General features: G+C 37.4%; 1 protein-coding gene across 3 annotated transcripts in view; it reads left to right on the top strand.

Moving 5' to 3' along the window:
* The window catches only part of ptprr (protein tyrosine phosphatase receptor type R), a 44,166-nt gene that overhangs the window by 28,034 nt on the left and 2,258 nt on the right, over positions 1–13,874 (top strand). For all 3 annotated transcript variants that reach the window (XM_058772648.1, XM_058772649.1, XM_058772650.1), the window contains 8 exons: positions 2,959–3,308; positions 7,128–7,317; positions 7,506–7,590; positions 9,511–9,590; positions 9,885–10,022; positions 10,108–10,218; positions 10,442–10,599; positions 10,775–10,888. In XM_058772648.1, coding sequence (XP_058628631.1) covers positions 2,959–3,308; positions 7,128–7,317; positions 7,506–7,590; positions 9,511–9,590; positions 9,885–10,022; positions 10,108–10,218; positions 10,442–10,599; positions 10,775–10,888 — 1,226 coding nt within the window. The remainder of the gene's footprint in view (positions 1–2,958; positions 3,309–7,127; positions 7,318–7,505; positions 7,591–9,510; positions 9,591–9,884; positions 10,023–10,107; positions 10,219–10,441; positions 10,600–10,774; positions 10,889–13,874) is intronic.

The raw sequence follows: 13,874 nt of genomic DNA, 5'->3' as shown, positions 1-13,874 counted from the left end.
GCGAAGATTATAATAGCTCGTTTAATTTCTCAACAACATTGGAAACTGACTAAAAGTATTCAGAGACTGAATCAATTTATTAAATAAGTATGATAATAGGGTTAATAAATCTAAGTTTAGTCATTTTAAGTCAGAAAATTCCCAATTGTCATTTTAATTGCATCTTTTTGTAAATGGTAAAAGCAGAGTAACTATATTATTGTTGTATTATTACTCTTAGATTATGGGAACACATATTCACTATGAACTAAGAGTTTTCCCTCAATAAACTCCTAATTTGCTGCTTATTAATAGTATTAATAAGTTTTTAATAATTAAAAAACAATGATTAAATAATTAATTATTTAATATTATTTAATTATTATTTCATATTTAATTATTAAAAATAGTTTTTAATAAATACAAAACCACCTCTGGTTCTGCAACCCTTTACCTAAATTCAGTACTTCAGACCTGTGTGCCCTCTAGAAGCATACGTTCTGCAAGTGAACAACGCATAATTGTGCCATCCCGAAGAGGCACAAAATCACTTTCACAGACTTTTACATTAACTGTTCCCATCTGGTGGAATGACCTGCTCAACTCAATCCAAGCAGCTGAATCCTTAGCTATCTTCTAGAAACGGCTAAAAACACATCTCTTCCATCTGTATTTGACCCTCTAGCACTCTCTATTCTAATTCTATTTTATCTATCTGTCTTCTTTTTATTTAAAAAAAACAAAAACAAACAAAAAAACACACATTTGACCCTCTCTAACTGCTAGCTTTTCTTGAAAAACTAACACTAGCTTTCTTTTTTTCTATTCTATGTACTTGTTTCTTTAAAAAAACAAACAAACAAAAAAAAAAACCTAGGTTTCTTTTTTTCTATATTCTATCTACTCATTTTCTTAAACCCCCCCCCCAAAAAAACAAACTTTGCTACGTGTACTGCATTAGGCTAACCAACTCTTGTCATAGCACTTGCATATCATTGCTCTTTTGTTGGTTTTGATTGCTTCTATTGTCCTCATTTGTAAGTCGCTTTGGATAAAAGCTTCTGCTAAATGACTAATTGTAAATGTAAATATATTAGTATTAGTATTGGGTCGGGTTAAGGGATCTAAAATATGGTCATGCAGAATAAGGCATTAATATGTGCTTTATAAGCACTAATAAACAGCCAATATCCTAGTAATATGTATGCTAATAAGCAAATACTGAGAATTGCTCCTTAAAATAAAGTGTTACTTTATTTCTTGTTTTTCCTTAATAGAGCAACCATGTCTTGTACACGTATTGAATGATTTACATGGGTATAAAATGGATGGCTTAGCTGCTGAATATGGTTAAAAGCAGCAATGTTAGTAAAAGCAATAAGGCGGTTGAGGTTAGCAGAGAAACATTTAGAGGCAAGTAGTGATGAGGAAGTGATGTGTAGTTCAGATAGTGTGATGAAATGTCCTGTGAGGTCTTAACAGTCAACTGTGGATTACAAGAAACTTGACGTAAATCTGGTAGCAGATAAATGTTATTATATAATATATGTAATTATAAGTAATAATATAAAATATGGATACAAAGTTTGGAATAAGTAATATTTTTTATATATTTGAAAGAAGCTCATCAAAGCTGAAGTTGTCAGTGTCTCATGATATGCTTATTTGGTGCCCAGTTGTTATCAGTTATTAATGGTGCTGAATAATTAATCAAGTTTCTTATTATTATCAATGTTGAAAACTGTCACGTGTGTCTTGTTCCCCATGCCCATATTTGTTCCTTCCTGTTCCTGTCTTTATTAGTTCATTAGTCTCCGTCTGTGTTTGATTTCTCCTCACCTGTTTCAGTTCTCCTCGTTTGATTCCCCTGTATTCTTAAGCCTTGGTTTTCCCTGTGTCTGATGTCCGGTATTGTTTGTCTTTCCCCCGTGCTCCATGTTTCCCTGTGTTTGTGCTTCATTAAAAGAAGGTTTGATTGTGCTCCTCGACTCCTGCGTTCTCCTTGCTCCAGCTTGCTCAATGTGACAAAAACATTGTTTTTGATGTTTTTTCTGCTTAATGTTTTTTGTGGGAACCATGATGCATTTTTCCCAGGATTCTTTGATGAATAAAATTTTAAAAGACAACACTTATTTGAAACCGATCGTTTGTAACATTATAAATGTCTTTACTGTTACTTTTGATTTAATGTGTCCTTACTGAATAAAAGTTTCTTTAATTCCCCCCACCCCCAAATCTTAGTTACTAGAATGGTAATGTATCATGTTTTCCAACAAAATATTAAGCAGCACTACTATTCTCAACATTGATAATAAAAATAAATGTTTCTTGAGCAGCAAATCAGCATATTAGTATGCTTTATGAAAGACGATGTAACAGTGAAGACTGGATTAATAAATTATTTAAATTAAAAAACAACAACATTGTAATATGTGCAAGTTAATTATATGTGAATGTAATAATTTAAGTAATATAATTCATTGATTTACTAAATTTGTATATTTATAAATATATCAAAATATACATATGTATGTATTTGAGTGCATTTTAATAAAAAAAAAAAAAAAAAATAGCAGTTTATCTTGCTGTGAGTGTTTGGATTAAATGTTTAGACTGAATTTGGGGGAAAAAAATTAATAAATTCTGAAATGAAGCTATCACTACGCGTCTAGAATTGCCCCACCAATAATAAAAAATAAAGCAATTCTCATAACTCCTTCTGACCCATTAAGCTAAATTATATTTGAGTAATACAGTAGGTGTTTGCAAATCTAAAAAAAAAAAGAATTAAATAGGAACATTATTATAGTAATGACAATCGTCATTCATGACAGTTATAAAAAAAAAAAATTTGATCATTTTCTATATGTAAAATATAATTTATTTTCAGATTTAGGGTGACCTGGAAAAGTTTTTATGAGATTTAAACTAGCTGTGAGTAATAGATTAATGTTAAAAAGTAATATTTCCTTTCCTCAGGTGCTTTACCGAATAAAGGAGAAGGAATTCTTGGATCATCAGCTTAAAGACCCATCCCCACCCAGCCGGGACGTACAGCTGGCACCCATCCCTGTTCATGGTGCTCAGCCCCCTCTGACCCTCAAGAACAGTATGGTCCAGGCCAACCAGACGTCCAAACCCAGTGCCATCCATTCTACCAGCAGCACAAGCTCCCCATCCTGTAATATCAGCATCCATCAGACCCATTCCAGTGTGACAACGTCAGAGCCGCAGTGCCCACCCGGCCACTCTGTGGCTGAGCTCAAACCCACTGTGTCCTCCACACATTCACCCTTTAGGATGAAGCCGGTTGCAGGCCTGCAGGAGCGGTAAGACTTCATTTGTGCATGAAAGACTTTTGATTTATAGGGGTTCTATTGTGCCCTTTTTTAGAAGATATATTATAAGTTAAAGCGTTTGGGGAGTTCAGAAAGAGTGCTGACTGATACATAGAGAACAACTCACTTGGAAGTGGACTTTGTGGTTTGTAGCTTTGCAGATCTGTGTCATGCTCAAACAGCAACGTTATGCACTAAAGAAAGTTGAAAGTGTAAAAAGCATAATAGTACCCTTTTAAAAGAAGAGTTCATTCAGAGTTCAAAAAGGAATAATGTCATTATTTACTTACTCTCATATTGTTTCAAGTTCAGATGCTGTTATTTTATGTAAAATCCTTTTATAGAGGAGAGTTTTAGAAGAATCTGCATTTTTCAAGGCAACATTGTGAGAGGATTGATTCTGTTTTTGTCAAACATCATTGATTCGTGTGTGGCATAACTAAATGCAAATGTGCAGAATGAAAATATGACACTTCAGAGATCTTAGCTTGTCAAGCAACTACATTTTAATGACATAACCCAGCCAAATACACTCTATGACAGGGATTCTCAGCTCTGGCCCTCGAAATTCACTTTCCTGTAGAGTTTAGCTCCAACCTCGATCAAACTCACCTGTCTGTACTAAGGCTGCGTCTGGAAGCTAAAAAAATGCTGCCTTCAGAAGATGCATTCCAAAGTAGGAAGGCATCAAGGCATGTCCGAATCCAATGTCAGCTTCACTTCCTGTCTCCTGAGAAGCCTTCATCTGATCGATTTTTGAAGGCAACATAGATCTTTTGCTGCCTTTGATATCCCACAATCCTATGGATTACATTCTGTGACAGTTGAGTGAAAAAAATAAAAAGATGGTGTCTGCAATTTGCGTTCGGTTGTCAATTTGTGTGTAAATGTATGCTTCTGACCAACTTTTTTCCACTTTTGATGTTACTTTATTTTGTTGTAGATCATTAAACGGTTACGCTGCCGCTGAAGCAATTCCGAAATCAGTTTTGTGAGGTGTCTTTGTATGCAAACGCTGCCCACAAAGTCATTGCCTCATAAGGCAGCGAGGCAACAAGTCAACAGCCTAAGCTTTCAAATGCAGCCAATTAATCCTGAAGACCTTGATTAGCTTGTTCAAGTGTGTTTGATCAGGATTGGAGCTAAACTCTGCAGGAAAATGGATCTTGAGGGCCAGGGTTGTGAACCCCAGCTCCATGACTTAATTTTCCATCATAAAATGTTTTTGTTCAACCAATTCATCTTCAGACCATCCTGACTAAAATTTTAATGAAATTCAACTGGGAATTAGTCAAACTGTTCTCAAATATTGCAGGATTGAATTTGAGGATCAGCGCTCCAAAATCTCCACAGTGCTTAGCTGTATTGAAAAAAAAAAAAAAAACTGGTACATATCATGATAAACATAACCTGAGGGTACTTGCACAGTTTTAGGCTACCTGGTCTCATGGCATTTACGTACCTGGGTGCACTTTTTAGCGTGACACGAAATACGTACCAATAAGTACATATCACTGCATTTTCCAAAAGAAATGAACACTAGAGGCAGTAAAGCTCCTACACCTTTTATTCCTTTTCACACAAATTTACAGAGTTTTGATTAATAAAGCGTAATTTTCGCACAATTACTTGAAGAATATCATGCTATGACTTCAAAACAATATTAATATGCTGGGAGATTTGAAAACTGATGCTTTTGAGCGGAACTCGGACATCTTTAGGTTTCAGCGCCATAGAGAAACATTGGAAGATCCGAAGCTTGCATCGGTTTTATGGGGTTTATGTTTCAAAAATGGAAAAACGATGTGCCTGGGGTACTTGTAACACTGATTCCAGGTATCCTGAGAGGATGGGCAATATACCGTATTGTCCCGAATATAAGACGACCCTGATTATAAGACGACCCCCCTTTTTCCAGATGTACCTGTTGGAAAAAGGCTTTTTGAAAACCAAATCTTGTTTTTTTTTTTTCTCTCTCTCTGTAAAACACATTTATTCTTAAATTATTTTCATTTTGCATATTTTTCCAATTCTAATTTTTGTTTTGAAAGTATGGTAAATACTGGTAAAATGTACCAACAATGACATGAATTTTGATATACCATTCAAATAACAGGTAGCCCATCTGAATTATATAACAATTAGGTTATCCAACTCATAGTAGCCTACCAAAATGTTATTATCAGTAGACATGAAATCTTATTGTAGTCTTCAAATCTGGGTACTGTCTTATGTTTTAAAATCACTTACAGAGGAAGTTTGTTCCCATCAGGCTAACATGACAGTCACGATCATGCTGCTGTAAGCTTTTCTTTTTCATTTGTTTTCATTCGCGATCTTTTCAACACACATTACATTACATATTTCATGGCACACTCGTTTTATGCGTTTTTGGCGCCACCTATTGTTGTGGGTGTATTATTGACATGTCAAAGTCTAGACCCTGAATATAAGACGACCGCATTTTTTCAGATGTATTTCCAAGGAAAAAACATCGTCTTATATTCGAGTCAATACGGTAATTTATTTTATTACATTTCCTGAATCCAAACAAAACAGAGCAATATGTCCCTAAGTATTCACCCCAATACAAATGAAGACAAAAACGTTCATTTTCTGATTGTCATACACAAGTTACAGTTTTCATCTGCTCAAGCAGAACGTTAATGTTATCTTGTGCTGTAGCAAGGTATCTCTGGCTAAAACTAGCTAACGTTAAAGTTAGTGAGCTAATGTACAAACTTAAATAGCGGACTGTTCTCGCGTCTTGTACAGTGTAGGTCAAAAACACAAGTGGTTTTTCAGTGGCTCTCCATATTAAACTGGTTAAATGTACATTAATTTAATCGTACCCTGCGATACATGAACAGTGTTGATCCTGCATGTTTTCATCCGCGATCGTGATGACCGACTGTATATGAGACTTCTCCCGCTTGCATTGTGATCTGTAAACCCTCCTTCGAGTTACCCACCGTATTTATTTTTAAATATTTTATAAATCCCTCCATGGAATATTTAATTCCCATTTGGTGGCCTTCTGTGTCCAAAATTGTGCAAAAACATCGTGGGACAAGGTTTTCACACTGTAGCTGTCATTGACAGTGAGCAACTCCGTTTGTTTGTCTGAGGGAGCAACAGTAACTAAGGGGGGGCGGGGCTTACCGATAGGTCAATTGCAAACTTGGAGAAACCACACCAGCCCTGACTTCAGAATCCAATATGGCCGCTCAGTGCATCAACAGAAGTGAAACAGCAGTAATATATTGTTTATTAGCATTTTTTTTGACTGTGTCTCAAACTGTAACCTCTATCTGTGGATAACACTTCATCAGTGTCTGTGCAAAATACTGCTTTTTGTGTTTTAATTGACTGGTATTGATATCAATGGACATCCCCATCTTGGTTTTCCAGTTTGTGTATTGTAACGTCGGGAAGTTGGGAGTGACATAATTCCCATCTCCAACATAATACTGTAAATGGAACGCAGCATTAGGCTCAATATTTGCGTATACCCTTGTTATACCCACTTGTTTTGTTTTTCGGAAGTCCATAATCTTCTGTCATTCTGTCATATTAGCTGTTTTGTGAAACTCACGATTCTTTGTTGTAACTGCTGCATTATCACTTTTATCATTCTAATTTTTCCTGTTCATCAAACTTTATTCGGTAAAGTTAAAATGTTTAGCTGTCTGGCTATACTGTGTCAAACTGAAACCGCAATGCTTATGTCTTAGAGCATTAGGCTAATTATTTTTTTTTTTGTTAATTTTTTTCCCACATATTTTTGATATGTCTCTGTGTCTCGTGCAGACGGGGATCTAATGTCTCGCTGGTGCTGGACATGAGTGCTTTGGGTTCGGTGGAGCCTTTGAGTAGTGGGGTCGTGACCCCACGAGAGCGTGTAACTCAGGAATACCTGCAATCAGCCGGCCGGGTCCTCTCACGACAACAGCTTCGTGACATCACACTGAACAGACAGATGCTGCATGCAGAGTTTGCCGTAAGTAACACGCCAGTGCACCACTAAGTAAGTTCAGCAATAATGTGGTTCAGGTTGGCATTACTTAATCATGGGAATTACAGACAGTTTGGGTTCAGTTATGTTACTGTTATGTCATAACAGTATGTTATGACAGCTTGACAATTTCCATTGTACTTAGTTCAGAGTGTGTAATTTTTTATCCACAGGAAATTCCGATGAACTTTGTGGATCAGAAAGAACTGGATATCCCAAATCATGGATCAAAGAATAGATACAAGACCATTTTGCCAAGTTAGTATCAGAATTTCCAATGAATAGCATTTAACTGTATGTCATTTCACTTTGAGCTGAGTGTTTATCTGGGGGCAGTCATGGCCTAATGGTTAGAGAGTCAGACACCCGATGGTTGCGGGTTTGAGTCTCAGTACCGGCAGGGATTGCAGGTGGGGGGAGTGAATGACCAGTGCCCTCTTCCACCTTCAATAACAAGACTGAGGTGAGACCCTTGAGCAAGGCACCAAACCCCCAACTGCTCCCCAAGTGCTGCAACTGCTCCCAAATGGCTGCCCACTGCTCTGGGTGTGTGTTTACAGTATGTGTGTGTGTGTTTGTGTGTGTGTGTGTGATTGTTCACTACTCACTGCTGTGTGTGTGCACTTGGATGGCTGAAATGCAGAGCACAAATTCCTTTCCTTTCCTTTCCTTTCCTTTCCTTTCCCATGTCAGTGTCACAGAAAGACAGCATTGTCGAGTATATTCAGCAACAGCTTAATGCATAGCTAGATGGTGTGGTTAAAGTACTTGTGTATAGAGGATTTTTTTCCATTGAAAATTATTTTTCTGCCATAATGTAACTCATTTGACTTTTTTTCTTTTGTGGAGCACAAAAGGAGATATTCTGAAGAATGATCACGCTGCTCTTTCCCATAAAAATGCTAATGAAAACAGACAGTGATCTTTTAAACATTAAGAAGGACAATAAACACCATAAAAGTGCTAATAGTGTTGTCAAAATTACTGAAATTTCAAAAACATAGCCGTTCTGCTGTATTGGTAGTACCGAGTACCAGGGTACACCATGTACAATTCAGTACACAATGATAAGCACTGCTTTCAAATATTACCATACCTAAACACAATGTAAGTAAGATTTTATTCTACAATGTAGAAAGATTTTTTTATCATGACAGAGGAGTTTTCACTCTTTCAGTCAGTGAAATCAGCTGCAGTGACTACAAAGATTGAGCTTTTTAATGCGATGTTTAATTAAAGAAGATTGGATGGTTATTATTATATAATTTTTATTAATTTTTTTTTATTTTTACATATTTTAAATAGTAAAGCAAACTATTAAAATGAAATGGTTCCAATAGTTTTTGATATGGTACTGAATTTGGAACAGAAAACTAAAATTTTTACCGGTTTGCATAAAATTTTTACTGGTATTGATACCGTCTAGTGAAATTTTGGTACATTATTGTGCCAACACTATTACAATACTGCTACATTTACGTGCTACCAATAAAAAGTTTATAATCGGATTGATGCCTCAATTGGACTAAAAAGGCTTCATGTAAACCCAATTGATCAGTCCAACCAAAATCGATCAGAATGACATTTCAGTCCGATTGAAGGTGGTGTTGTAGATATTAAATAATCTGTTTAATAGGAAAATATTAGCCATGTGTGTATGTTTACTTAAATTTTATGAACTAGCCAGTAGAAGTTTTTACAACATTTTTGATGACATCAGTCTGCACTTCATATGACTTCATATCACTTCATCTCATATGATTTTCTGTCCAATCAGATACTCTCTAGAATCTGAAACGCTAAAGCTACAACTGAAATTGTTCAATTGTTCACACTTGTTCACAATTGTTCAGCCACAATAGAGAGTGCATTAAAGTTAACATAAGTTCTTCATACTAGGGATAATATGAAATCTATATATATATATACAGTTTTAACTGTATCAATCTTTTTTCACATGCCTTTTCTTTCACTAATTAGTTCAGAGGGATGTCATTGTATTTGCTTTGTTTTGGCTTGAGTCCGTTGTGTTGTGACTTGGTTTAGTTTTGACTTGTTTACACTGTATTAAAAATGTTTGTTTGCTTTTTAAATTTTGTTGTGTTGTGCCATACTGGGCCCCTGGTGAATCGAATAGAATACTATAAAAATGTTCACAAAATTCACATTAAATTTCAGATCCACATTCCAGAGTTATTCTGAAGACTAAGAACTCAAACGACCTGCTCAGCAGTTACATTAATGCCAACTACATAAGAGTAAGTTCAATTTTCAGTGACACACTCACAAATTCTTCAATAGCCCATGACAAAGAGCCACTTAATGTCCTCTTAACTTAAATAAAAACTTAACTTAAATCTACTACCATCTCTACTACCATCAGAGATCGTAAAGTGAAACATTGTAAGAGGAGAGTTTAGTCTGATCTCAAAATTAACCAAGTATCCAAGAGAGTCTTGCTGGTCTAACTTGGCTCTGATGGTTCTTTATACTTACAGTTCAGCTCCATTATGTTATTAAATCTGTTTAAGTTCAGCACTTCTTCTATCCAGGGCTATCTTAGAGATGAGAGAGCCTTCATTGCCACTCAGGGTCCAATGATCAACACGGTGAATGACTTTTGGCAAATGGTCTGGCAAGAGGACTGCCCTGTCATCGTCATGATTACTAAACTGAAAGAGAAAAATGAAGTAATTTTCAATAAAAAATATCTATAATGTTTTTAGTATAACTAAATAGACTGTGGATGTGTAAAACTTTGTTTTACTTTTTCAGAAATGTGTTCTGTACTGGCCTGAGAAGAGGGGGATCTATGGAAGGGTGGAGGTCTTTGTTAATAATGTGAAGGAATGTGACCACTATATAATCCGCTCCCTTATACTAAAGGTAAATTGCATTATAAGATAAACACTCTTTAGAAAAATGATTGAAAAATAACAATTATGTGGCGAGATTATGTCTTGAAAATTATTTATTTTAGCATACATTTTTATTTATTCATTTTGGCAGACACTTCTATCCAAAGGGACTAATACAAGTGGAATCGGTTAATCCAAGAGAAATATAATTGTCAGATATTGTAATGGAGCAAATGTTTTTGTATCCCCAGCAAGGAGGCCAGAGTCGTAAAGTGCAGCACTACTGGTATACTTCATGGCCAGACCAAAAGACCCCAGAGAGCGCTGGACCCCTGCTGCAGTTAGTGAATGATGTTGAAGAGGACAGGAGAGGCTTTACATACTGTGGGCCGATTATTGTACATTGCAGGTACAGGAGCTTACCAGCAAAACATTACGAATTGTCTACCGGTTAACACTTTTCTACCATTGCACGATATGCACAGTATTGTCCATTTAATATAGTAAAAAATAGTCATAATTCAGTTACAATACAAACATACAAGCAATCATTATCCATTTAAATTATCTTTGAACTTTTGTAGTGCTGGAATTGGTCGGACGGGGTGTTTCATAGCCACAACAATCGGATGTCGTCAGTTGGAGCTGGAGGGAGTTGTGGATGTGCTGGGAATTGTGTGCCAACTTCGGACAGACAGGTACAAATGGTTCAGTGTTTTGAAATACAATTACAAATACAATTATGAATATGAATACAACACAAATGCTTGAGATGAAAGTACTGGGATAGTACCCAAAAACAAAAATCTTTCATCATTTACTCACCCTAATGTTGTTCCAAACCTGTATGAATTTCTCTCTTCTGCTGAACACAAAATAATATATTTAGAAGAATATGAGTAACCAAACATTTTCTGGTCCCCACTGATTTCCACTGTATATTTTTTCATGCTATCGAAGTCAACTGGGCACAGCAACTGTTTGGTTACCCACATCCAAAATATCTAGAAACAGAAAACACCTGACATATAATATGACACCTGACATTACACCTCCCACCTGATATCACACCCCCAACTGGGGGCTCGGCAGACCAAGTCCGAGCTAGTAGGAGTGAGGATGAAGGATGAGCCTGGTGGAGCCAAAGAGAGTGGAAGGCAAAGGAGCAGGCGGAGGTCTGGAAGTCTGGTGAAATCAAAGTGACAATGGACCAAGGTGAAGCCAAAGGAACAAGGGAGCCTGAGGGATAACGAACCACAGTAGAGCAGAGGGAGAGATGAGCCTATGTGTTGACAGGGTGAGCGGATTCATAGGCTGAGAAGCCGGAGGTGGAGCCAGCACTGAGCACTGAGAACCAAGAAGCTCGAGGTGGAGCAGTTGTGCTAGATGGAGCCAGCAGAGGAGGAGGAGTCGAGGAGCTGGACAGAAACAGTGGAGAAAAGGAGCCAAGAAGCTGGGTCGAACCGGCAAAGACAAAGGAACCAGGGAGCCGGGTCAAACCTGCAGCGATAAAGGAGCTTGGAAGCTGGACAGAACCACCAGAGTAAGAAGGTCCAAGAAAGTGCTTGGAAGCAGAGTGTCCAAAAGGCCTTGGGGATGGGAACATGGGCAGGAACACACTCCTAAGAATCCAGCTCTATGAGATTCAGCTCCAGGATGGACATGCCGGCAGCCACTGGCTCTATAACAGGAGTGGGCTCTTGGTCTGTGGCAGGCGTAGACTTTGGCTCTGGGTCCATAGTAGGCATAGGTTCTGCCCTGGGAAGGACTGGAGTAGACAGATGGACTTTGAAAGTAGCTGGATAGTCTCAGACGTGGTCCGTTTCCATCTCCTCCATGACGAAATAGCCATAGCTCATAGTCGATGTACTGTACTGGGCTACTGTGGTGCTGTCCCTTCCCTGTGAGAGGGAAAGGTACATATTGTCATCCAGTTCCTCCTGAAAACATACATGTGTCAAAGCATGTGTCTACTCCTGGGGATTTGATGAAATAAGTAAAAAAATCCTCCATATATCTTTCTGGGGGGCTCCCAAACTGATGGAGGTTTAATAGCTAGTCCCAGCTAGACTAAACACAGAAATTAAGGCCTAGTTTCACAGACAGGGATTAAGCCATGCAGCTCAGTCATGCATTTTAATCTGTAGATTCACTGTTTAGAAGAAAATCCTGTAGCCCCTCTCTACAGAACAAAGATCCAGGGGGCGGGGTTGGATCCACTTCTAGGTGGTGGAGATGGTAGGTTTAGGGATCAGGGGGTGGAGACGGGTAGGTTTAGGTATATGTAAGGTGGGAGGAGTTGAATCTGGATCCAACCTCGCCCCCTGGATCTTATGTTCTGCAGTGAGGACCATCTCAGAAAATCTCATAAAAACACCTTTTCTTTCAGCAGCTAAAACAACTACAAACAAGCAAAAACTATAACAAGATTTTCATAAGATCAGTGGCGTGCACAAGGGGGGGGCCAGGGGGGCTCGAGCCCCTGCCCCTTTGAGGTCCGACGGTAAAGTGCCCTTAAGGTCCGGTGCCCCCGGTCTGCGATTTCTGCCGAGGGTAGAGGTGTTCGATATGACGATTTTTGATCGTGGACTATAAAAATGTCTCCACGATTTGCTTTTTTGAAGAAATATCGTAGTATCCTACTTCAGCGCGCAATCAGCTGCAGTTCTGGCGCCGCCGTCTCTATATACTGTACAACACCACATACATTCACATCAGTGTTAACTCAGCGGTAGAGTTACTCTCACGGGACACTGCACTTATTCGCAGTCACAAAAGTACATTATCTGCATCTGCTTCTAAGACTTACTGGTTAAATGTTTCACTCAGTGTGCTGTTCTGATGAGCGCCTTTTCTGAGCACATACACCCAAAGCGCATGCTCTAAAAAGCCCGTCAAACAGCGCCTGATTACGGAACTAAGTTATGTTTTGTGCTAATACTGTCAAAACACACAAGGTTTATGTATAGACTCAGTTGGTTATGTCTAAAATGAAGGTAAACAGCTGAGAGAAACGCATGCGTGCCTGTATATTAGATGCGTGCAGGTCTTAAAGGGACAGTACTAAACATGCTACCGACTGTAATTAAAGGGATAGTTATTAAAATTGTAATTCTGTCATTATTTACTCACTCACATGTTGTCCCAAACCTGTATTAATTTCTTTCTTGTGCTGAACACAAAAGAAGATATTTTGAAGAATGTGGGTAACCAAACAGTTGCTGGTTCACATTGACTTTAACAGTAGGAAAAAAAAAAATACTATGGAAGTCACTGTAGACCAGCAAGTGTTTGGTTTTCCACATTCTTCAAAATAGCATTTATTTTCAGCAGAAGAAACTCGTTCAGGTTTAAAACAACTTTTGAGTGAGTAAATGAAGGTATAAAAATCAAACACTAGTCTATTTTAATTTTGGGGTGAATTATTCCTTTAATGTAAATAAAACACCAAACACAAAGAGAAAAATCACTCTCTACTCTTGACTGAAAAACTTTAATACAGTTGCTTTAATAGGAATCAATCTATATAGTGTTTTATTTTTATATTTATATTTGTTCATTCAATTTCTTGAATGCTCCTGCTAAATACACCTATTGTAGACTACAATAAAACACTGTTTATTTTATTTGTATATTATGTGTATTTGTAATGTGTATCTTTGCTCTCATTTTTTAATAACAAAG

Source organism: Onychostoma macrolepis, chromosome 04 (genome assembly GCF_012432095.1).
Source record: "Onychostoma macrolepis isolate SWU-2019 chromosome 04, ASM1243209v1, whole genome shotgun sequence".
NCBI lineage: Eukaryota > Metazoa > Chordata > Actinopteri > Cypriniformes > Cyprinidae > Onychostoma > Onychostoma macrolepis.
This window is presented reverse-complemented; position numbering and strand designations above follow the sequence as displayed.